General features: G+C 40.3%; 2 protein-coding genes across 2 annotated transcripts in view; both read left to right on the forward strand.

The window, feature by feature from the left end:
* The window catches only part of LOC107562488 (filamin A-interacting protein 1-like), a 36,845-nt gene extending 20,504 nt beyond the window's left edge, over positions 1 to 16,341 (forward strand). The window contains exons 3-4 of the mRNA XM_016247121.1: positions 8,583 to 11,385; positions 15,980 to 16,341. Of these exons, the coding sequence (XP_016102607.1) occupies positions 8,583 to 11,385; positions 15,980 to 16,123 (2,947 nt within the window). The 3' untranslated portion in view covers positions 16,124 to 16,341. The remainder of the gene's footprint in view (positions 1 to 8,582; positions 11,386 to 15,979) is intronic.
* A 1,887-nt stretch (positions 16,342 to 18,228) lies between these two features.
* LOC107562489 (uncharacterized) overlaps positions 18,229 to 26,646 on the forward strand; it is a 23,952-nt gene continuing 15,534 nt past the window's right edge. Inside the window, exons 1-5 of the mRNA XM_016247122.1 lie at positions 18,229 to 18,460; positions 21,399 to 21,485; positions 21,563 to 21,663; positions 21,741 to 21,908; positions 23,117 to 23,343. Of these exons, the coding sequence (XP_016102608.1) occupies positions 18,229 to 18,460; positions 21,399 to 21,485; positions 21,563 to 21,663; positions 21,741 to 21,908; positions 23,117 to 23,343 (815 nt within the window). The remainder of the gene's footprint in view (positions 18,461 to 21,398; positions 21,486 to 21,562; positions 21,664 to 21,740; positions 21,909 to 23,116; positions 23,344 to 26,646) is intronic.

Genomic DNA, 26,646 nt, shown 5'->3' on the forward strand with positions numbered 1-26,646 from the left:
CACACACACACACACGCTCTTGTGCAGTGAGATCATCAGCTCATATGGGTTCAGTTATGATGTCATTCTTCTCAGGTAATCAGCTGCAGGCCACGAGAACCATATAAACATCTGTCTGTTTCTTTAAACACACACACACACACACACACACACACACACACACACACTCCTTATCAGTTGCAGAGTGATTTGTTTGTCAGGTCAAGCCAAATTTATTTTCTAATGCACTTTTCATATGCTTTTCAAAGTCATGCTCTTATGTCTGTAGGTGTTTTATAATAGTGCTGTAATATATGATGAAATATATCAATGGTATAAATGGTCTCATGATTTTATATCTAGCTATATTGTTTTTATTTTGTGCAGCAGATATATCAGTGCACACATCTGAGTGTTCAGTGTAAGATCGCTGCGATGAAACGGAAATAGCATCTGTTGTTTAAGAGAAGCAATCATTAATTAATTGTTCACAAATTGTTCAAGATCTATAACATGTAATTGCAATAGTAAGCAATTCTCAAAAAGTATTAATGAAAATACAGTCCATTGATTTTAATTGATTTTAAGTAGTTGAGTTAATCGTTGTGAGTAATATTTTTAGTATACATGATAATATTTTAATATACATTTAATCAGCAGTCATTTAAGCGACAATGCTGAGAAATATAGGAGATGCTTTGATTGTGATTAGTAAACGTATCGGTATAGAGTGCCATTACTATGAGAATCATTACTATGTGGTGACTTCTGTTCTTGCTGTGGCTGAAAGTTACTCATATGTTGGTAAAAAGTTTAAACAGGAAGCTGCTAGAAAGTCACATGATAATGTTTAATGCTTGTGAGATGAAAGCATTGTGATGGGTTTGTTTCACTGAAGCTTCATCTAGAGATGTTGCATAAATCCAGCTCTCCTGACAGCAGATGTGAGCGTTGCATCATCGTTCGCTGAACTTACACACATGTGACTCACACAGGCTCTCTCAGACACACTGATTGTGATTCTCAATGAAGGAATCTGTGTTGTTTGTGTGGAGGAATGAGGATGTTGCACAAGCAGTGGACAATGTGTTTGTGTTGCCCTGAAACTTCTGCAAACAGAGCCGAGGTCTTCAGATGACTTCCAGATGAGTGTGTGAGTAAGAGTGAGTGTGAGAGAGATTGCAAGTGCTTGAGTGTGCAAGAGAGTATGAGAGTGCGTGTGAGAGAGTACGAGTGTGTGAGTGTGTGAGTGCGTAAGTGCGAGAGAGTGAATGCATGAGTGTGTGTGAGAGTGCGATTGCGTAAGTGTGAAAGGGAGTGTGAGTGTGTAAGCGTGTGAGAGAGTGAATGCGTAATTGTGCAAGAGATTGAGTGTGTAAGTGTGCGAGAGCGTGAGTGTGTAAGAGTGTGAGTGTGTGAGAGATTGTGAGTGCATGAGTGTGCGAGAGTGTGAGTGCGAGAGAGTGCGTGAGTGTGAGTGCGTAAGTATGCAAGAGAGTGAATACGTAATTGTGTGAGAGATTGTGAGTGCGTAAGTGTGCGAGAGCGTGAGTGCGTGAGAGTGTGAGTGTGTAAGAGTGTGAGTGCATGAGTGTGTGAGAGTGTGAGTGCGTAAGTGTGCGATAGAGTGTGAGTGCGAAATAGTGTGTGAGTGCATAAGTGTGCGAGAGTGTGAGTTTGTGAGTGTGCGAGAGTGTGAGTGCTTAAGTGTGTGAGAGCATGAGAGAGTGTGAGTGCGTGAGTGTGCGAGAGATTGTGAGTGTATAAGTGTGCGAAAGTGTGAGTGCGTGAGTGTGTGTAAGTGTGCAAGAGAGTGTGAGAGCGAGAGTGTGAGTGCGTGAGTGTGCGAGAGAGTTAGTGCGCGAGAGAGTGTGAGTGTGCATGAGTGTGTGAGAGATTGTGAGTGTATAAGTGTTAGTGTGTGAGTGTGCGTGAGTGCGCGAGAGAGTGTGAGTGTGCAAGAGTATGAGTGCGAGAGATTGTGAGTGTATAAGTGTGCGAGAGTGTGAGTGCGTTAGTGTGAGTGCGTAAGTGTGCAAGAGAGTGAGTGTGTGAGAGAGTGTGAGAGTGCGTAAGTGTGTGAGAGAGTGTGAGTGAATGCGTAAGTGGGCGAGGGAGTGAATGCATAATTGTGCGAGAGATTGTGAGTGTATAAGTGTGTGTAAGTGTGCGAGAGTGTGAGTGCGTAAGTGTGTGAGAGAGTGAATACGTAATTGTGTGAGCGTTGTGAGTGCGTAAGTGTGCTAGAGCATGAGTGAGCGAGAGAGTGTGAGTGTGCAAGAGTGTGAGTGTGCGGAAGTGTGCGAGAGCATGAGTGCGCGAGAGAGTGTGAGTGTGAGTGTGTAAGTGTGCGAGAGAGTGCATATGTAATTGTGTGAGAAATTGTGAGTGCGTGAGTGCGCAAGAGCGTGAGTGCGTGAGAGTGTGTGAATGTGCAAGAGTGTGAGTGCGTGAGTATGCGAGAGATTGTGAGTGTATAAGTGTGCGAGAGTGTGTGCATGAGTGCGTAAGTGTGCGAGAGAGTGTGAGTGCGTAAGTGTGCGAGAGTGTGAGTGTGTAAGTGTGCAAGAGAGTGTGAGTGTGAGTGCATAAGTGTGCGAGAGAGTGTGAGTGTGTGAGTACATAAGTGTGTGAGAGAGTGTGTGTGCGAGAGTGTGACTGCGTGAGTGTGTGAGTGTGTGCGAGACTGAGTGCATGTGTGTGATTATGAGACATAGATCAAATGTAACCAAATTGGTGTGTGTGTGTGTGTGTGTGTGTGTGAACTGGTATTCCCTACATTATAGGGACTGCTGCACAAATAGCATATAACATAACCCATAGAAGATATATACAGGTGGAGCTGGGGAAGGTAGAGGGTTTCAGAGGAGATGCTTTAGTGAATGCTAACCAGTCATTTAAATGACTGTGTATGCAACATGAACCAATCAGCTTGTGCCAAGTAGTTTAACGCTGTGAATATCATCAGTTTGCGTTAAGGACCCATCAGCCTGCGTCATGTGGAGTTTTATGACAGAACTCGGCACTAAGACCAGTAAATTTTACCTTGTGGGGACATTTTTTTGGTCCCCGTGAGGAAACAAGCTTATAAATCATACAGAATGAACTTTTTAAAATGTAAATATAGCAGACATTTTTCTGTGAAGGGTAGGTTTAGGGTTAGGGTAAGGGGATAGAAAATACAGTTTGTACAGTAGAAAATCCATTACAACTGTGGAATGAACCCATAATGATAGGAATACCAGTGTGTGTGTGTTCTTGAATATATGGTTTATGAGGACACAAATGTGTATAATTACATGGGTATTACAACGTAAACATGGTTTGTGAGGTCACTTCCTGTGAAATACGAGCCGTTCATGTTCTTTTGAGATTCACCTCATGTCTGGATTCAGATTCAGAAAGATTCATTTGACTCGTGACAGACAAGAGGTTTAAAGTTCATGAATTAATTGATGATTTAAAGAAACTGAAACATGACACTCTCTTATTTCTTTTAAATAATTTTATTAACATGATAAAATCACATTCTGTATTGCCAAAGCATGAAAACAATGTAGAAAATTCTTTAGATCACTTGAACAGCTGAAATAGGACTTAAACAATATAGAAGGATTGAACAATATAGAATATCTGTAGTTCTTTCTAACGTTTTATCTGTTGTTCTATCTACTGTTCGAGGACAAATATAACAGTAACACTTTACAGTCTCATTTGTTAACATTAATGCCTTAACAAACATGAACTAACAATTAACAATATATTTTTACAGTATTTATTAACCTAATAATGTTAGTTTACATCATCTGTTTAAATGTATGTTCATGTTATTTCACACTGCATTAACTAAACAGATACATTTGATCTTAAAAATGCATTAGTAAATGTTGAAATTGATGTTAGCTGCAGAAGTATTGTTCATTAATCGCTTTAACTAGTTAGCTATTGAAACCTTACTATAAAGTGTTAGCAAGATAGTAAATAATCATGAAACAAAAATCATGTAACAGCTAATGAACTGAACAGTTTGGTTGAATTTGATCTCTGTCTCTCGCTCTCGTACACACACACACACACACACACACACTCACACACACACACACACACACACACATACACACTCACACACACACACATGCACACACACACATACACTCACACACACACACACACACACACACACACACACACACACACACACACACACACACACACACACACACACACACACACACACACACACACACACACACACACACAAGAGTGTGAGTGCGTGAGAATGCGAGAGATTGTGAGTGTATAAGTGTGCGAGAGTGTGTGCATGAGTGCGTAAGTGTGCGAGAGAGTGTGAGTGCGTAAGTGTGCGAGAGTGTGAGTGTGTAAGTGTGCAAGAGAGTGTGAGTGTGAGTGCATAAGTGTGCGAGAGAGTGTGAGTGTGTGAGTACATAAGTGTGTGAGAGAGTGTGTGTGCGAGAGTGTGACTGCGTGAGTGTGTGAGTGTGTGCGAGACTGAGTGCATGTGTGTGATTATGAGACATAGATCAAATGTAACCAAATTGGTGTGTGTGTGTGTGTGTGAACTGGTATTCCCTACATTATAGGGACTGCTGCACAAATAGCATATAACATAACCCATAGAAGATATATACAGGTGGAGCTGGGGAAGGTAGAGGGTTTCAGAGGAGATGCTTTAGTGAATGCTAACCAGTCATTTAAATGACTGTGTATGCAACATGAACCAATCAGCTTGTGCCAAGTAGTTTAACGCTGTGAATATCATCAGTTTGCGTTAAGGACCCATCAGCCTGCGTCATGTGGAGTTTTATGACAGAACTCGGCATTAAGACCAGTAAATTTTACCTTGTGGGGACATTTTTTTGGTCCCCGTGAGGAAACAAGCTTATAAATCATACAGAATGAACTTTTTAAAATGTAAATATAGCAGACATTTTTCTGTGAAGGGTAGGTTTAGGGTTAGGGTAAGGGGATAAAAAATACAGTTTATACAGTAGAAAATCCATTACAACTGTGGAATGAACCCATAATGATAGGAATACCAGTGTGTGTGTGTTCTTGAATATATGGTTTATGAGGACACAAATGTGTATAATTACATGGGTATTACAACGTAAACATGGTTTGTGAGGTCACTTCCTGTGAAATACGAGCCGTTCATGTTCTTTTGAGATTCACCTCATGTCTGGATTCAGATTCAGAAAGATTCATTTGACTCGTGACAGACAAGAGGTTTAAAGTTCATGAATTAATTGATGATTTAAAGAAACTGAAACATGACACTCTCTTATTTCTTTTAAATAATTTTATTAACATGATAAAATCACATTCTGTATTGCCTTTGGGTGAATTAATGACTTCAAGTGAAGAAAACCAGAAGGAAATTTTGTAATCCAAAGAAAGTTTCTCATCACACACACACACACACACACACACACATGCATGAGCTCATGGCTGTGAAAGGCTCCATATAAGGGTGTGCTGATGATGTCATGCTCTCATAGGCGTCTTCAGTCTGTCTCATTGTTGAGTTTCAGAGCTGGAATGTTCAGATCACTGACAGACTGAACACCAGCGGCAGCGGCTCAACAGCACTGACCAGGTACGACACACACACACACACACACATGCAGAACCTCTGACTGCATGTAGATGGTCTTTGATATCACATTATATATGAGATGATTTAACTTTAAATGAGTTGGTGGATTGAGTTCTAGTGGTAAAACTTACATTGCATCAAACCTGATGTTTTTTAAACCTCAAAGTCAGTAGAAATGAGCAGCGCTGAGTGAAGACGTGTTCTTCTAGGATGATGATGATGATGATGATCGTTGAGTCTGTTGTTTCATGTCTGTATAATGTAATTCCTCCATCCTGCAGATGATGTAGATGTTCATCTGTTCGTTTAGTTACATTCACCAAGACTTAATTTCATGCCGGTTGAAAGTAAATGAATAAAATGAGCAGATTTTTGGAAAAGGACGAGGTTATAATTGTTAGATGAATGTGTTCCAGTTATGTACTGTCATTAACGTCAGTCCTGTTATTAACTCGGCTTACATACAGTTATTATCTCCAGTACAGTTACTCTCCAGTGCAAGTATCTGCTGTTTCTAGAAGTCATTTCTGAACTTCACCTCACTAAACTGACTGATTTTTACTGTAGATGATGGAAATCTATCCTGTTTAATTTGTCACTGACGTGTTCTAGTTGTGGACACTTTTTAAGTGTTTTTGTAAACCTGTTAGTCCTTTGATGCATGTTTAGTTTCCTGTTTTTGAGCACTATGAGTCTTAATAATTCCTGTATGAGCAGATCCGTGTCTGATCTGCTGCCCTCTGCTGGACACAAACGCCTCTGGCCTCTACAGAATGGATGTTAGACGAGTCTTTTAGCCTGTAATGCTTTAAAGATGATTACTAAAAAGCTGTTTAATGATCAGCATTTGAAGACAAAAATGCAAATTCTGTTAAATGAGAGCTCAGCGGCATCCGTTTTTCTGCATTTTCACATATAATATCACAGAAACTAACAAATGCCACGACACACAAAACGTTTGTAACGTTCAAATCCGAAATGCAGTCGAGTATTTTGAGATTTCACACACCCTTATTCATGGCGTTTAAATCCTTCTCTCACGCTTTTCCAAGTCTGTATTAAAGTCTTTTTCCCATAGATTTTCCCTCTCTTTTCTCTGTAAAAATCTGGGCTCTTGGGAGCGAGTCCAAGTCGATCGGGCGGTCCAAGGTTAAAACGGGGAAGGGAAGGAGCGTTTCTGATTTCCTGAGCTGCTTTTAGGCCGTCGCAAGCTCACGCTGCTGCATTCTGATGAGCTCAGCATCCTTTCTGCTTTCGTTATGTTTTCTCATCAGCGCCGTGTCAGATCGATCACACAGTTGTCTGTATACTGTATAATCCAGAATCTGTGGTTAGAAGATTAAATAAATGAGAGTCCCAGAACAAATGTATTTACATGATCTCAGAAGACATGTCATTTCCACCCGGGAGGCTGCTGGGAATCATAGGTTGTGTCTCAATTAGCATATTTCTATTACAGGAATAGTATGCACTTCAGTGGTGGGAAAGTACAGTACGGCAGCATTAGGAGTTACTACCACGCCATAACATTTCATCTTGATTGATACCATTGTCTTGAACTGTTTGTGTCCGCCTCAAGCTAAATTCATTACTTTACTCTTAGCACACATGCATACTTGAAAATGCATTGGAAATAGTATAGTATCCAGGCACATTTGACATACTGCTTTCAGTGCACTATATTCTAGAACGCTCTGCATACTGTTTAGGAGGGTTAATATGTAAACTGTGATGCAGTGATTGCATAAACCTATCATGCTGTTAAATTACAAAGAAATGTAGCATCAGGTTTGAGCTTATGAGGTTGTTCAGATTGTTAAATAAAAAACAAGGGTTTGGTAGTATGATCTAACACATGCATCTTGGATGTATTTTTTATTTTTTGGCATTGTGATGGCAGATAATGAGCTCACTACAGCATTTGTGAGAAATTAGCACAATAGGGTTTCAATCTTAAACACTTAAACCTTTGGCTTTCATTTTCCTCTGTTAATGGAGAACCACAAATGTTTAATTAAGTCACAATGTAAGAGAAACACCACAGATATTTCCAGCATCTGTAGTGAGGATGGCCGGCTGACCGCTTTATGAAAGTTCAGCCTGTAAACCAGTGCTGTAATCTCATAGAACTCATAAAAGAACACACTGGAGCTTTGGTTCATGTTCAGTAGAACACTGCACTGTGATTATAATACTGTATTTTAAGAATCGGACTTTCACTTATATTTTATCTATGTTCTGTTATTTTCATCTTCTGAATTTTTTAATATTTTTTTCTTAACCCGGTTTTCCATTTCCTTTCAATGGCTGAAGCCACGTATGAGTGACACACACATGTAAGCATGTAGACACACTTCTGGATGAGGTGGTTTCATACGCCTCGTACAGCTGACATCATCCTTGTCCACTGCTGGTTAGGAGCCTCTGAAAGAGGTTTTGTTTACATAGTCAGTAATGGCCTTTGGAGGAGGGGGAATTCCTTAAAATATAAAACCACTGAAGGAAGGTGGTGGTGTTCATGGGTGTGGGGGGAGAGACAGAGGAACCCCCTTATTAAGAGACTTTTTCCATTTCCACTCTAATATGCCTTCTGTAGTGCAGGTTGGCAGCTGCGTCCTGTAGTCAAAACACCCTCCACCGCTGGCGGCATTTGGGAGAAGGGAAACTCGCGCCAGCCACCATGACCCCACTTTCTGCCCGACGTTGTACCTCTGGAACACACACTGCCCCACTTTTAGTCTACGGGGTTTTGCTTTCCTCCATATATCCTCATATGTCATGGACAAACATAGACATGAAGGTTCCCAGTTGAATACCAGTTCAGTTAGCTTTCACTTTAAGCCCAAATGTTTCTAAAGTCAATGCAAAATTGAGGTTTGCACAAAACAATTACAACAAATTTTTAAAATGTCATGTTTTGAAAATTCCAAGGCTGTCTATTTGTCTCATATTAACAGTCTTTCCATATGTTCTTCTCTCTTCCCAGACTGAAACTGCTCATTGGTCAGGAAAAGACATACCAGGAGAGAAAGGAGGAAGAGAACAATAAGAAAGTCACTAATCTGAAGGACGAGCTGACCAAGCTTAAGTCCTTTGCCCTGCTAGTGGTTGATGAACAGCAGCGGCTCGTCGAGCAGCTGACCCAACAAACAACGAAGGTCCAAGAACTCCAGAATACTGCCACTCAGGCCCAAGAGGAGCTGAGCTCCGTCCAAACCCGGTTGCAAGAAGAGGAGAACAAAGTCCTTCGCTTGGAGGAGGAGTTACGCAACCAAGCCTGCCATTTCCACCAAGAGCAGGAAGCCATGACTGCCAAACTGACCAATGAAGATGCCCAGAACAGACAGCTGCGGCAGAAGCTCTCCTCACTCAGCCGGCAGTTAGATGAGCTGGAAGAAACCAACAAGACCCTGCACAGAGCGGAGGAAGAACTGCTGGAGCTACGGGATAAAATGAGCCGCGGGGAGTGTGGCAACTCCAGCCTAGTGTCGGAGGTGGAGGAGTTGAGGAAACGAGTGCTAGAAATGGAGGGGAAGGATGAGGAGCTGATCAAGATGGAAGACATGTGCCGGGACCTCAACAGAAAGCTGGAGAAGGAGTCGAGCCAGAGCTGTAGCTTAAAAGCAGAGGTGGACAAGCTGAATCACAGAATCATGGAACTTGAAAAACTAGAAGACGCCTTTGGGAAGAGTAAGCAGGAATGCAATTCACTGAAAAGCACCCTAGAGAAAGAGCGGACCATGACTAAACACATGTCCAATGAACTAGATGTGCTGAGAGTCAGAATCAAAGAGCTTGAAGCTACCGAGGTTCATTTGGAGAAGACGGAGCTGGCACTGAAAGAGGATCTGACAAAACTGAAAACACTCACTGTCATGCTGGTGGATGAGAGAAAAGCCATAGCTGAAAAGTTAAAGCTGATGGAGGACAAAGTGCAAAACAGCACTGGCAAACTGCAGGCAGAACAAGACAAAGTCAACACTGTCACTGAAAAACTGATCGAAGAGAGCAAGAGAGCTCTGTGGTCAAAGGCCGAACTGGAGGAGAAGATGTGTATTGCCACTAGGGAGAGGGATGAGCTCAAAGCTAAGCTGAAAACGGAGGAAGAGAAAAACAGTGACCTTCAGTCCAAAGTCAGCATGATGAAAAAGCGGCTTCAGTCACTGGAAGCAGTGGAAAGAGGATTATTGAGGAACAAATCCAAAGAGGAGCACACAAAGAGTCCAGTTCCTTACCACTACCAACAAGAAGACAACAAAGTGAAAGATCTGACCCAGGAAGTGGAACGCCTCAGGAGGAAGTTAAAGGAGATGAAGGCAGTTGAGGGTGATCTTTTGAAAACTGAAGATGAGTTTGAATCCCTGGAAAAGAGATATTCCAATGAACAGGAACGAGCAAAAGCCCTGTTGGAGGAATTGGAGATGTCCAGGCAGGAACTGTCCAAGTACCAGTTGGCTGAGAAAGAGGAATCCAACCAAGAGCATATCCTGTACAAGCGTCTGAAAGAGGAAGAAGCCAAATCCAGCCATCTCACTAGAGAGGTCGAAGCCCTCAAAGAGAAGATCCACGAGTACATGGGCACAGAGGAATCCATTTGCCGCTTGAAAACAGATCACACGACCCTACAGAGAAAACTCACCCAGCAAGAGGTCAGGAACAAAGAGCTGGCCAGAGAGATGGAGACCCTTACACGAGAACTCGAGAGATACCGCCGCTTCAGTAAGAGTCTAAGGCCGGGCATGAACGGAAGACGTTTCTCAGATCTCCAAGTCTCCACAAAGGAGGTGCAGACAGACCCAGTAGACAGCATGTCCCCAAATTACAAGAACCTTGTACCCCTGGAACGCGCCCTGGTCAACGGCAAGCTATACGTGGAGAGCGATCCAGAGGATGAGGTTAATTACAATGAGATCAACCTCACAAAATGCAGTCCATCACTCATGAACAATGTCAACAATCTCAACAACAACATGAGAAGAGTGAGAGGCCCTTTTCTTAAGACTCGAGAAAGTCAGCATCCAATAAATGGCAAGACACAACCGAGACAGAATGGTAATCATGTTCAACAGGGAGACGTGTTCCTTGCACACAGTCCTGGACAACCCCTCCATATCAAAGTGACTCCTGAACATGGGCACAACATGGCAACTCTAGAGATCACGAGTCCCACCGCAGAGAACGCCCAGTCCTATACAAGCACGGCGGTCATCCCGACAAGCGGTGCCCCTCCAAAACAGCGAATCACGATCCTCCAGAGCTCATCAATCTCACCTTCCAACAAACCCAAGGGTTCTCCTCCTCCTCCAGAGAGTCCCTGCAGCCCCAGCACGCCCGATCGCTCCATGTCGCCGCTCACGGCAGCCTATTCGCAAACTCTAGCTTCTGAGTCCTGCGGATCGGTGACCCCGGACCGAGCCATGTCACCCATTCAGATCGTGTCCATTACGACCGGGAGCCCTGACCGGTCGGAGCCAATAGAGCTTGTGGGAGGTCATACGGTTTTCCATGTGAGCCCGGAAAGGCAGAACAGCTGGCAACTGCAGAGGTCCAACAGCTCAGGTCCAAATGTCATTACCACTGACGACAACAAAATCCATATTCACTTAGGGAGCCCCTACATTCAATCTGTAAACCCCACAGCCAAATCCATCCCCTATTACTCCCTCGGGCCGGAGCAAAGGATTCCAGTGCTAACCAATGGCACTCCAGCCAAAGGCAACAACAAAATCACAAGCAGCATCGTGATAAAGCCCACATCCAGTCCGATCTCACAACCCTCACAAATTACAGTAAGTAATATCTGTGACTGACCCAGACTGACTAGTGTTTGATTAGTGACCCTTCCCCTGATCTCCTCAGCCGTCGACCCCTGGCACCGTGATCCACTCCAGACCCTCAGATCTGTTATCCGTGACTGCAGTAGCAGCTAACTGTAGTTTCTTTTGTTGGTTTGATTTGTTTGTCTCTGTTTGATTAATAATGAGATGTTTATGTGCATGACATGTAAAACGAAAGCAGAGAATACGACACATAACGAGAATACAAGCTCTTGTGCTTTTTCACGTCACTTTGAGGTTAAGTGCACTTACTGTTTTTTTGCTAGATAGCAAATGATCCTGTACCATTAAAGTTCACTGATTGATGTACAATTGCGTTTTTGGTTTATTTTCCATTTTCCACTCACATTTTATTTTTTATTTTTTAATTTTTTAATTAAAATGAGAATATTAACATTAGCTTAATCTAATATTATTTTAGGTAGTTGGTGCATTCTGATGAGAAGCTCATGCACATTAGAGCAGAGAGATGTTTATGATGTAATACTGCATGATTTATTTGCAGAAAAACATTTTAATAGAAAACATTTAACCACTAATAAGACATATAGTATTATGTTTCTGGGGTAAATTAACCGAATCAGCTTATATAATGAGCGAAATTGTGAGGTAAACCTCACTTTGTGTTCATCAGGTAAGAAGAGGTTGAGAACATGTCTGCATGAGTTCAGTTCATTGTCTGATGTCATAGTTACTGGCCCGGTCCAAAACACCACCATTATCCACTCTCACTGAGAAGATCTACAGTCTTCTCACATGAGATCATGGAAAACCTCACCGTCTGCATGACCGTCCACTGCTGCATGAGATTTGACTCCAAAAAAGCAACATTAAAGCTCTGCAGTGTGTAGAAAGTTAAAGCATTAACTTGAGTTTGCATGCACTGGTCAAAAAAGATGAAACGTTTTTTGGCAGTAGTGTATTGAAACTAAATAGCCATCAAACACACAGTAACATTACAGCGTGGTATAGATATAGTCTTTTAATGAATCGGAGCACATGAGTGAGTGAGCACTCGTGTACATGGACTATATCAAGCGTTAAATTGATTCAGGCTGGAATTTGTGCCGTCTGGAGTGTGTATCCTCTGGTTGTCTGGCTAAACAAACTGCTGTTCATGGAGGGCTTGGGAACAGCTGTGATTATGAAGTGAGACGATGTCTCATCAGCCCTGTTAGTGAATCACACTCAAACACACACGCACTCGTTTAGCTTGAATCGATGCAGTATGTGCACTAGAGATGACATGAACCTCGTTACCAAGAAACACAAATGACATGTGGTGCCCGATGGGACTGAAGGAATCATTTAGAGGTGCTTTTCATGTGATTCAATGATGGCTGATAGCATATTCATACACAGACCTAACTAGACACATGATTACCCTGTGAAAAAAACAGTGCAGGGTGGTTTACTGCCCTTAAAGTTGGTTTAGCTGATTTTTCACCTGATAAGTGTGAGACCAAGCTTAGGTTAGTTTAGGCTTTGGTTAATGATTAATCAGAAGAGTTACTTGGTAAAGAAACTCAGACGTAGCAGCATGTGTGACGGGAAGCGTTAAACGGTAAACAATTAAAATGTTCCTGCGAGTTCCTTCAAAAGAACACAACTGTTTGGAGGCGGTTCTCTCAGCGGCCCTCCAAAGCCCAAATAAAAGCCTTGTTTAGTTTCCATGGTGACAGCAGCTGCAGCATCGCCGTGGAGACACCGTCTCGTCTCTGGCACAGGAAGCTCCTGCTCGTACCACACTTTTAATTAGCGGTCATTATGTGCATCTGCATGCCCTCTGACTCGAGCCGCACAGGTTTTGCGGCATTACCCAAGCCCAGAGCACAGCATGACCCACATTTGAACATTTTTCATGTGTGACGCAAACCTGCAGTTGGTTTGGTTTTGGAGAGCTCATTTAGAAAGTTCTCTGCAGATTCTGGATGCTGAAAAACATCTCCAAATCCACTGCAGAAGTCACCGATTGATTGATTCTGACAGACTGAACCAGCCCAGCTAACAGCGAATGTTCTGGCAAGGTCCTATTAAAGTTATGTACAAACGTTCTTCCATTAACATTAATAGAACGTTTATTCAAAGTTATCTGGTCTTCAATAACGTTCGTCAAACGTTAGCACGAAAACGTTATTGATACATCAGTTTTTCTGAAACATTTTAGCTGGACGTTCATCTAAGATGGCTTAGAGAACATTCCAAAGTAACGTTGCCATAGTGTCCGCAAAATAATAAAACGGAACGTTCAACGTAATGTTGCAACATAACCAAAAAACAACACGCTTTCAGAGAACATTCAGAGATATAGTGTTCATAACTAAATGGGAACGTTAGCCAAACGTTCTTAGTACATATTTTTGTTAACAGTAGAGAAATGCATTTGCAGATGTGCAGCAGAGGGAGGCCTGAATGTGACATGCTTTCCGAACTCTCCTGTGCTGGCATCAGTCTCTGGCAGAGCATTAGTGCTGATTGTGCTGAATTAGATCCATCACTCAAACCTCACGAGACGATCACAGATGACTGCAGAAACACTCGTCTGTCTGCACTGAGCCTCCTGTCTCTCTCGCTCTCGTTCTGTCTAACTGTTCCAAACACAAAACATCTCACATATTTCTCAAACACATTCATCATTCTCCCTCCACAGACTCATGTCAGAGTTTCTCAGCTATAATCAACTGGATTTTCCTTTATATTGTAGGTGATACAGTTATGTGACAAGCAAACCATATTCTTGAAGCCTTCTTGATTAGGTTCTTCTAAGGTTGAAATTTCAAGTGCATGCTGGTGTGAGAGCATGAAGTCTGGTGTGTCCTTATGTACTAGAGCGGATCTGTGTTTGAGAGCGCCATCTTCTGGTCATCTCAGCACCATACACATCTGCGTAGACCTGTTCTGTTGGGGTCAGTTTGACTCATATTCCATTTGCTTGAACTTTTTATTTCTTCTTGAAATTTGGTGAATATTTCTCATTTAGGGTCATGAATGTACATGCAAAGTTTCGACACATAGACACGTTTTGGAAAGGCTGGACACACTTTGTTACGACTTTGGTGTTGGGAGTCAAATTGACTCTCATTTGTTTCCAAGCTATTTCCAACACTTTGAAAAACTCTGAAGAATCAGATAAAAACATAAAACCTTTATTATAGCTTGTCAAACACCAAAATATTAAATACATAATATTCAAGACTCAGTGCACTCAAAATTGAGACTCGTCTTCTGATCCAAGGAAAATTTGCTGTTTGAGGTTGTTTTTTGATGTTAGTTTTTTGCATCTCGATCACTAGACTGTAGAAGAAATGTGAGAAACCCAATTACTCTTACAAGGGTTTGAGAAAAAGACATAAATAATAACAAAAAGAAAGAGGAAGTACAAATACCAATTTTTATTTTGTTCAATTTATTTTGAACAAAAATATGAGGGTCAAATTGACCCCTCGCACAATAAAAATAAATGGAAAATTAAATAATTAAATTTCTCACATATTTGACATTTTTTAGTCTCTGACAAACTACAATAGAGCTTTTCTATTTTTTACACGAGTCTTTAGTGTTTTTCATTGTGGCGATTTTTGGCAAGTTGCATTGAAACCAGTGTGGGTCAATTTGAGCACAAACACAGAAGATTAACAGGAGGGTTAATCTATATAATCTATATCTGCCAGAGCTGGGTAGATTCATCACAATTTGTAATCTGTTAATAATTCCAAATTACATGACAAAAATTGTAGTTAGTAACGTAATCCATCACATTACACATTTTAGGTATAATCAGACTACTTTTAGATGACTTCTGACCTAACTCGTTCATCACAGTGATTTAAATAGGATAATCTTGTACCATATATTGATATATAAATACAAAGAGTAAGAAAATATATTCCATTCATTGTAATTAACAACATAAAGTGCATTAAACATTATATTGTATAGGCTATGTTTCCCAAACTGGGGTTCGTGAATTTATTGAAAAGCAAGTCATTTTCAAATAACATCAATCAAAATAAAACACCTACTAACAAAATGAAATATTTACCTGTATGTCATGCGAACATTAACCAACGTCAGAGAACCGTGAACATGCAGATGTGATACTTAATTATTAAAATATTTATTTTAAGATCTCAGGGGTTCTTCAAGTAAAAATATTAGGTGAAAAATGATCAGATGACAAAGTTTGGGAATCCCTGCATTACATGTAATAATGTGAATTTGTGCATTTTAATGTGTTTGAAAGACAAAAGCCTTCCAAAGACACAGTGATACATGGTTAAATAACCCACTGAGTGATAATTCAAATAAACATTAATGTTCATCAGAAGTAAACGCAATGTTGAAACACTTCTTGAATCCAGTGGAGGAATGCTGTGTGTCCTCCTGACTAGTGACCGGTCTCTGAATGTGTGAATGTCCACAAAACTGACAGACTTTTTGAATGTGTGTAAGCGGTCGGCTGATACTGTAATCAGTTACTGCCAGCTCTGGGAGCTTCTTCTGTGTGCACCGACTGATGGAAGTCTTTCTCTTTGGCTCCTGACAGATGCCTCTGGAATCATTCCGGCGTCCTGGACCCACCAGGATTCCCAAACCCAAAGCATCGAACAGCGCCGTCCAAACCCCACTGGACTCTGGGAAGCGTGCATCTAACAACCTGAACCTGATGAACCAGACTACCAAATCATGAGTGAAGCGTCCACATGCCTGACCCATTTCTGTTGATTGTGTTTCATTTTATTTGATCGCTTTTGGTGCTGTGACGAGACTCTATATTCAGCCGTATTCAAAAGTACAAAGACACTGTGATGATAACCTCCTCATCTTTCACTTTATGGTGCTGAACTTTGCTCTCTCTTTTTTTCTTCTGACAAAACGTAATTATAGCACTCATTAAATTGGTAGTAACCGCTGTTATGGTTTTGAAGCATCAAGTATTTTTGATGATTGATATCTGGATGTTAATAAAAGACTTTTTATATCTTGCACATCAGTTTAAAACACCATTATTGATTATGATTTCATTAAATCATTATTTAGCACCCGGACTTTAAATGGAGGTAGAGTTAAAATCAGTGTTGGGAGTAACTAGTTACATGTGACGGCGTTACGTTATTTAATTACAAAATAAATGTAACTGTAATCAGTTACAGTTACTAAGAAAAATTTGTAATTAAATCACAGTTACTTATGAAAATGTTAATGATTACAAAGGGGATTGCATTTGAATATTTTCACACATCCACATCCAGATTTAATTGATTTCTTTCCCAAATTGCACTGATTACTCTGAGACATACGGCCCTATAATTCCTCGATGCGGAAAACACCGACTGGTTCCTAGAATCCAGTCATAGAAACGGATTCCTATAGCCTAACGCCACATTTTGGACGAATAAATCAAAAGTAGGTCAATACACTTGAATCAAAACGTGATATGGACTAGTGTCTGTGAATATTAAGCTGCAAAAAGACAATACTTAGTGTGAAATGCTTACTTAGTTAAGCAGCAGCAGCGCATTGCTCATCAGCCATCACTCAAAATACTGAATAAAGGACATCATGAAGACAACCTTTTTTATGTGAGGTCCATGCAAAAAATAGGGTTGTCCATGTTTCAGAATTTGCTGTGGGTGTGTGCGTGTGAGATTCCCCGGCCCTCGTGGAAATGAATGGCGCAGACATGCGGTTTCTTTTAGTACACACAGGCCTACTGAAGCTCGCGGTGTTTTCAGCCTCAGTATATGAGTACACGAACACATAAACATCATCTCTAGAACCGCTCTGAGTCACTTCATCAGCATTTGACTTCTTTTGAGAAAGCTATCATCATACATACAAAGAGACAGCAATGTTTCAGGAGTTTAGTACACAGAATAGGACGCGTGCTTGTTAGATAACTGTATTTGAGTTGATGTATATGCTTATATTTATTATTATTTTTTAATTAACTATTTTTTTCCCAAACCATGCAGTGTTTCCTGTAGTTATGCAAAGATTTTGGTTTCAAAAACAGTATCAGTAAACTGTTTCTTATGATTTTAATTAAACCCGCATTGCACTTCAGATCAATCTCAAAGTAAAGGCGGCAGTAAAGTCTGATTTTGTGGTGGATGTGTTGAGTTATGATCATCTTAATTCTAGTGATGAAGGATTGTGAAAGTCTGAGCACTACTGTAAGGTTAACCCTGCATGCTGTACATGTTTGGAAATGATTAACAGTTGCAAATAAACATTCATTAGAAATTTAGAAAAGTAATCAAAAAGTAATGAAAAGTAATCAGTTACATTACTTTAATAAAGTAATTGAAAAAGTTACACTACTGTTACATTTTAAATAGGGTAACTTGTAATCTGTAACCTGTTACATTTCCAAAGTAACCTTCACAACTCTGGTTAAAATGAAGTTAAGCTCAAATGAAAGCCTTGAACTCACAGTTTAGTCGAGCCTGAGCTTCTACAGCACAGCACTGACGTCCAACCAATCAGAATGACGCCTCGCAGCATCGAGCCAATCAGAGCGCACGAACGGAAGCCCCGCCCGCGCGCTAAATGCTGTGGGCGGGGCCTGGCGGGATGAACGCGTGCAGAGCGCACGCTCTTGGAGCCGAAGAGAACTTTCCTCCGCGCTTCATCGCTGTTTATTGATTAGTTTCATTGATGTTCTTCAGAATTTTAGTTTCTTTAGTTTTCATCGGTGTTTTAAGTCGCGATCCCGAAGGTTACTTTAGTTTCACGCTGAAAAACTGAGGCTTTATCGCGCCATTCCTGCAGGAAGAGAAGAAAGAGTTTAAGATGGCAGATGATTCTGATCAGAGGTCAGTGTTAGTGGAGATCCCAGAACCACAGGCCAAACTCACAGGTGAGGACTTCTTCATCATCACCTTCATCATCATCATCAGCATTCATCTTCATCATCATCACCTTCACCTTCATCATCACCAGAAGAAAGAGTTTAAGATGGCAGATGATTCTGATCAGAGGTCAGTGTTAGTGGAGATCCCAGAACCACAGGCCAAACTCACAGGTGAGGACTTCTTCATCATCACCTTCATCATCATCATCAGCATTCATCTTCATCATCATCACCTTCACCTTCATCATCACCATCATCATCATCATCATCATCATCACAATCATCATCATCACCTTCATCATCATCACAATCATCATCACCTTCATCATCATCACCATCTTCATCATCATCACCTTCATCTTCATCATCATCATCTTCATCATCATCATCACCTTCATCATCATCACCACCTTCATCTTCATCATCATCACAATCATCATCATCACAATCATCTTCATCATCATCATCTTCATCATCATCATCTTCATCATCATCACCTTCATCATCATCACCACCTTCATCTTCATCATCATCACAATCATCACAATCATAATCATCATCATCACCTTCATCTTCATCATCATCATCTTCATCATCATCACCACCTTCATCATCATCACCATCATCATCATCACAATCATCTTCATCATCTTCATCATCATCATCTTCATCATCATCACCTTCATCATCATCACCACCTTCATCTTCATCATCATCACAATCATCATCATCACAATCATCTTCATCATCATCATCTTCATCATCATCATCTTCATCATCATCACCTTCATCATCATCACCACCTTCATCTTCATCATCATCACAATCATAATCATCACAATCATCTTCATCATCATCACCTTCATCATCCTTCATCTTCTTCATCCCCATCCTCATCATCATCTTCATCATCATCACCTTCATTATCATCACCTTCATCTTCATCATCACCATCTTCATCATCTTCATCATCATCACCTTCATCATCATCACCACCTTCATCATCATCACCATCTTCATCTTCATCATCATCACAATCATCTTCATCATCATCACCTTCATCTTCATCATCATCATCATCTTCATCATCATCACAATCATCTTCATCATCATCACCTTCATCTTCATCATCATCATCACCTTCATCTTCTTCATCCCCATCTTCATCATCATCTTCATCATCATCACCTTCATTATCATCACCTTCATCTTCTTCATCCCCATCTTCATCATCATCTTCATCATCATCACCTTCATCATCATCACCTTCATCTTCATCATCACCATCTTCGTCTTCTTCATTATCGTCATCACCTTCATCATCTTCATCATCACCACCTTCATCTTCTTCATCACCATCTTCATCATCATCACCTTCATCTTCATCATCACCATCTTCGTCTTCTTCATTATCGTCATCACCTTCATCATCATCACCTTCATCTTCATCATCACCATCTTCATCATCATCTTCTTCATCACCATCTTCATCATCATCACCTTCATCTTCATCATCACCATCTTCGTCTTCTTCATTATCGTCATCACCTTCATCATCTCAGAGTCTCAGTGCTGAAATTATTATATGGGTCATTCCTGGGATTCGGTAATATTTCAGTCCCCCAGACTTTTGAAAGTGGTGGTTCACTAAAATGAAGTTTTAAAAGCTTTTTACAAGACTTTGGTATGCCCATTATAATGAATAAAAAATTATAATTGCCGTTTTAGCCTAAAATAATGTCTCATTTTTTTGGCAATAATGTAATGTATTATATATATATATAAAACAGACTTTCCAGTCCCTCAGTCTGAACCCAACCCCGTCACACTAACCATTCTTCATGAATAATTTAATAATCCGCTTATATTTGACATCATTTAGCAGAAATTACATCATTCAGGTCTCTTTAATAGTGGCCCGGAAAATGCTTAGTAGCATCATACTTTTTGTTCATATTTTCAGGCGTATTATATGCAGGGAGCGTACGGTCAAGCTTAACAACTCAACCCCGTCACATTAAGTTAAGATGGAAACGTACTATTTTTCAACATTTTATTTGAACCCGTAAGTATAGAATGAGCTTATTTTATTGCTGCCATATGTTCTACTCTCCCACACTTCAGGAAACACAACCCCGTCACAAATGCATTTCTCATTGTTTCGGGGTTGTAAACTTGTGACAGGGTTGAGTTATTTACTTCATTTATCAATAACTTTAATAAAAAAATATATAAAATAGTCATGGTTTCAGTAAATATATTCTTACCAAAATCATGACCGCTCATATTTTTGTTATAAATAGAATATTTGATGTAATATGTTAATATGCACAATGCATCCCTTCAAATGTGTTACAGTCTTCAACCCCGTCACACTTTGTATCATTAATATTTAATATTGGGGAATAACAGGGAAGACAATTAAGAATGAAAGCATTTCTTGCTGATTACCATCTGACATGTTATGGACTAAAACAATAAATTGTGGTTTTAGATAAACATCTAAATTAAAAATATTTTTTTTACAGAAATAAAGAGCCCATAAAAAAAGGAAAAGAATAAAAGGTCTTTATTGCCTGAGGTGGGGAAATATGATTTGTTGGATGTTTGATGTGTGCCTTGTGATGTGGGGTATTTAGAAAATTAATGTAGAAAAAATATATATATTCCAAGTTAAGATGTTACCGAATCCCAGGAATGAATGTTTGATAGTTTGTTTATAGTCATGGAAGTTAATAGAGTCTTAGAAGGCCAAGAAAAAACAATGGAACATTCTGGAGTCAGTATAAAGTCTCTTTTATTTCTATAGTGCTTCATGCGATTCTGAGCAGCTTCACAGAAAAACAAACAGGAGAATAAGAAAATCACTGATGCAAAGTTTCCAGATCAGTCTGATTTTCTCATCCAGTCTTCACAAACAACAACAGCAAGCAAAGAAACCCTTGGATATGAAGCCGCAACTTCTGCTGACAATCATAAAGATATGATGATGATGATGATGATGATGATGATGAAGATCTTAATGTATTTCACCTCATCGTTGTCAAATGTCTGTGCTGACACCGCTTTCCTTCATCAATAGCCTCATAAGTCAGTTTTCCCCCCGCAGGACGTCTGAGAAGATCCTACATGGATATCCTGTCCGGCGGTGCGAGACACGGGACGCACGGCTGCGGCGTGAGACCTGGACACGCGTGTGAGTAACCCTGAGATGCATGTGTGCATGTGTGTGTCGTGAAGTCAGTGCTCACAGATGCTCTTCTGTCTCTGAAGGGGACGCAGGTTCAGGGAGACGCCGGAGCAGAGGCGGTTTGGACGCGTGTGAGACGTCCGTCTCCAGACAGCTGCTCCGCAGTCTTCTGCTGGCCGAGCAGGTGAGAGCAAACCTGTGTCTTTACAAGCATGCGCGGTTACGCTAGCGTCCCGTGATCGTGCCGTTTCGTGCTCTCAGTCCGTTCAGATGGAGTCCGGCTCCTTCACGTCTGACCTCAAGCTCTTACTGGAGGATCTGCATCTGAAGAAGGCCAGCGTCTACAGATCCATCCCATACTCCCGCCTGGCCTCCAACCGAGACGCACACTGCTACAGGAAAGCTCGTCCACACCTGATGGCCTTCAGGGTGAGAGCAAATCACTGTTACAGTTACGATCATTGTAATATATTGTTTCATGCACTGCTGGGCAAAGTTTGGAATCATTAAGATTTTTTGAAAGAAGTCTTCTGCTCAGCAAGGCTGCATTTATTTGATCAAAAATACAGTAAAAATAATGAAATATTATTACAATCTAAAATAAATGTTTTCTGTGTGAATATGTGTTAAACTGTAATGTATTTCTGTGATGCGCAGCTGTATTTTCAGCATCATTACTCCAGTCTTCAGTGTCACATGATCTTCAGAAATCAGTATAATATGCTGATTATTAGAAACATTTCTGATTATTATCAATGTTGAACACAGAAAACACTCAAAATTTTTGTGGAAACTGTGATACATTTTATGTTTCAGGATTCACAGATGAACAGAAAGTTCAAAAGAACAGCATTTATTTGAAATAAAATACTTTTGTAACATTGAAAATGCCTTTACTGACACTTTTGATCAATTTAAAGCATTCTTGATGAATTAAAGTATATATTTTTTTGTTCTCCAAACTATTCATTGGTAGCATATCATGGTTTCCACAGAAATATTGTGAAGCTCAACTGTTTTCAGCATTGATAATAATCAGAAATGTTTCTAATAATCAGCATATTATACTGATTTCTGAAGATCATGTGACACTGAAGACTGGAGGAATGATGCTGAAAATACAGCTGCGCATCACAGAAATACATTACAGTTTAACAGAGATTCACAGAGAAAACAGCTGTTTTACATCATAATAATATTTCACTGTTTTTACTGTATTTATAGATCAAATAAATGCAGCCTTGAGCAGAAGAGACTTGTTTCAAAAACATTAAACATTTGGATTATTTCAAACTGTGGACTGCTAGTGAATCTGTTTCTGTATAATATGTAGCTCATCAGTTGTACTGGAGGTCAAGTAGAACATAATTTCATTGACATTCATGCATTTGCTGATGCTTTTAACCGAGTGAGATTCATTTCAGTTCATATATTCCCTGGGAATCAAACCCATGTGTTTGGTGTTGCTAGCGCTGTGCTCTATCATCAGATTTTAAAGTCTGAACTGAACTACAAAATGATGACAAATGACATGTACACAAAATTATTGTGATTAATAAATTACTCATTTCAGTTGTTTCACTGTGTGGCCAGAGTTGTTGATGAAGTGTGATGTGGTTGTGGTTGTGTTTGTGCAGCGCTCGTGTCAGGACGGAGGACGTCTGCTCCAGCAGAATGCCGAGTGGCAGAAGCTGCTGGAGTTTGTTCAGGCGGCGTGTCGCTACACCAGTGAACTCCCGCAGTGGGAGACCAGCACCCATAATGCACTGCGAGAGCACTGCTACAACACGCTAGCGGCGTTCTGTACTGCGGCACTGCAGAAACACAGACCCGCCGCACGCAGAGCTCGAGAACTGCTGCGCAGGTGAGCAAGCACACCAACAAACTCGTGTGAGTCTGTCACACACACACACACACACACACACACACACACTGCAAGAGCGATTTAAAATGTGACTTTTAATACAAATAAATAGAATAATTTATTGAGCCGCAGATTGAGAACGTGTTTGATGGGAATGACCCAGATTCTGCCTCTCGGAGCAGTGACAGATGAATCTGCGCTGATAACAGACACTTTCAGTCCAACATCAGAACATTAAACACGTGGCGCTGTGAAACAGATGTCTCTCGTCTGACTGATCGCTGTCTCAAACAGACAGATGTCCAATAACAGTGTTAAAGTGTCCGGCTCTGATCTTCCGCCTCTCCTAATGAGCAGACATTACGCTGAACATCCGAGGAGGATCTGGAGCCGCAGCAGCGTGTCATTAGACTGAGCTGAGATTCAAAGGGCAAAGGTCACAGAACTGATGAGGGCAGGAGATTTTAGAACACTTTCAGCTGCAGTTGCACAAGTTACACATCAGGTCCAGAGGAAACAGGTGTGTGTGTGTGTGTGTTCGGCCACCTGGAGGACAAACACATCTCGGGGTGACAGGTCTGTCCGAGCAGAAAACACAAACACACAATAACCTTGTAAAGCAGAAAAGGATTTCAAACTTGTAATTAAAACACTCAGAATGATGAAGCAGTTTGTTCTGCGAGTCTGAGGCCTGCAGTGGGTCGACATGCAGCCGTCTGTTAGTGTGTGCGTGAGAGAGAGAGTGTGTGTGTGTGTGTGTGTGTAAATATATGTTAAATATATGTTGAAAACAGTGAAAATAAATTTTTTAAAACTGAAAATATATTTGGTTACAACCTTCATATACCAAAATATATTTTAAAATGCATTTCAGGGACAAGAAAATAAATTTCCAATCTTACAGTAGCCTACATTTAATGTAATCTACTAGCCCACTAGAGATTATAATGATTTATAATGATTTTTTTTGCATATAGGAACATTGTTAAGTATGTTCCTTGTTGATTTTTTGTCGAGGGAACATGCTGGATTCACGAGGAAACGTTTAACAGTCTTTAACCACGAAACACAGGAGATCATCCACAACAGGTGCTTGAGCCAACACACGGAGAGAACGAGTAGACCCGACAAACACAAACTGAACAGACTAGGACATAAATACAGGATGATTGGGGAAACGCAGGTGCATGGGATCGTAACCAAACTAATTAAGAAAACGAGGACAGGAACATGACCAAATAAGCAAACAGAAACAGGGGCAAAGCATGACACAGACAGTCCATGATCCTCACATTTTATTCAGTTATGTGATTATTGTGTGTTCTATGTTCACACGTATTATGGAAAACAAATAACTTTTGTTTTAGTTTTTTTCAAATGTGGCATATGTCAATGTATTGTGAATGTATATGCATTTTAAATTGCTTTTAAAAATATATATATTTAAATATTTCAAATATATTTAGGAAAATGGCCAAAATATATATTGGTAAATAATATATTTATGCCAATAATTTATTTATTTATTGCTGTATGGGGCAAGATTAAGCAGCACCCGCCGCCCGTTGCATCCTCACTATTAGTTAAAATATGTGAATCACATGAAGAGCAGCCTCTGTCTCATCACAGGTGTTCTGAGAGAGCAGGGCATTGTGGGTAAAGTCCACCTGTAAAAGTAAAGGTGACGAGGTCATTGACCTCTGAAGATCTGAACTCGGGTCAGTCCAGCGGATGTGAATGTGATGGACACAGAACGAGCAGAACAGATGCTGCATTCCCCGAAAAACCGCTTGAAAATATCAACTTTGCGTGTCACCGAACATGAGCGCGAGTCAGATGCTTTCAGAATCAAGGCCGTTCTTTCAGGTGTTTTCTAGAAGTGGTGATCTGCGCTAATCATAGAGTCGTGACGTCAAAAGACTAATTCAGCACGGGCTCCCTAGAGATTTCTGTATGGGGTTTATAGCACACGTCCATCACGGAGACCCTATCTGACGTCTGCAATACATCTACAGGACGTTTCCTATCAGATAGGCTTCAGATAGCACACGCACGTCTGTTAAAGATACACCGGAACTCACCGAAAAACACAGAATGCACTGAAACTCAATGAAACTACAGACCCATTTTGCACGTTTACATACTTTACAAAGCTGAAATACTATCAGAGTAATAGTGTGTCAGACTCTGAAACAAATATTGAAATGCTATATAATTATTTCAGTCATTGCCTCGGGCTGCTATTAACTGGATTTTCCAGTAGGATGTAGTTTTTAAATGATTAGGGATTACTGAAACACATTTTGGTTTTTGCTCATTTAATTTCATAAGCTTTGAAATTTCAACATGAAACATCTTTGACTTTGTGTCAATTACATTCATAACGAATCCTTCATTTCCGCTGGTACCTGATAGTTACTTTCATCTAAACACAAATAAAACATTTTTGTAATAGTGCAATCTGTTTAATATTTGATCTACTCTAAATAAAAACAAGTTTACATCAGACATGGTGTTGTACTCAAAACAGGTTTGAAGAAAAAAATCTGTGTTGAATTGTGCTGGAGTTATTACTAATGACATGTAAGTGTGTCAGTATATATATAGTATATATGTACTGTATATATTGGTGACTGCAGATGAAGACATATGTAGTTTGTGTCTCATTTCTCTCTCACAGATGGTCATTTAACAGTTCAGTGAAACACGGAGCACAAACAAATCGTTTCTTCAGTCAAAGGGAATCATGTTCAGGTGAGATTTGAGCAGATGTCGCTGTATGAAGCTCATCACGCAGTCAGACGTGATTCTGAGTGTGAGGAGGCTGAATATGGAAATGCCTTCAAATCAATTATGAATCATTTCTTTTGCATTTCATGAAGTGCTTCACTTGTGTCTTTGGAGCACATGCAGTGATGTGAAGATGGAAATGTGTGTGTTCTTAAATCAAGATGCATTTACTAGATAATGACATAAGATATTTAGCCTGGTTTCCTGAGGGGGAAAAAATCTGAATTAAGTTAATTTTGCTTAAAGCAAGTAAAATTATGCCAGTGTGGGAAGAAAATAATCTTGTTTTAAGACCCCACTGGCAGATAATTTGACTTTACATCTTATATCATTTTGCTTATCTAGTAAATGCATCTTGATTTAAGAATTTTTAGATATTTTGTCTAGAAACAAGAAAATTTTATTTCATACATGCAGTGATACGAAGATGGAAATGATGTGTCTACGTGTGTGTGTGTGTGTGTGTGTGTGAGTCCGTGTGTGTGTGTGTGTGTGTGTGCGCGCGCGTGTGTG

This window comes from Sinocyclocheilus grahami, unplaced genomic scaffold (assembly GCF_001515645.1).
Source record: "Sinocyclocheilus grahami isolate Dianchi unplaced genomic scaffold, SAMN03320097.WGS_v1.1 scaffold825.1, whole genome shotgun sequence".
Lineage (NCBI taxonomy): Eukaryota > Metazoa > Chordata > Actinopteri > Cypriniformes > Cyprinidae > Sinocyclocheilus > Sinocyclocheilus grahami.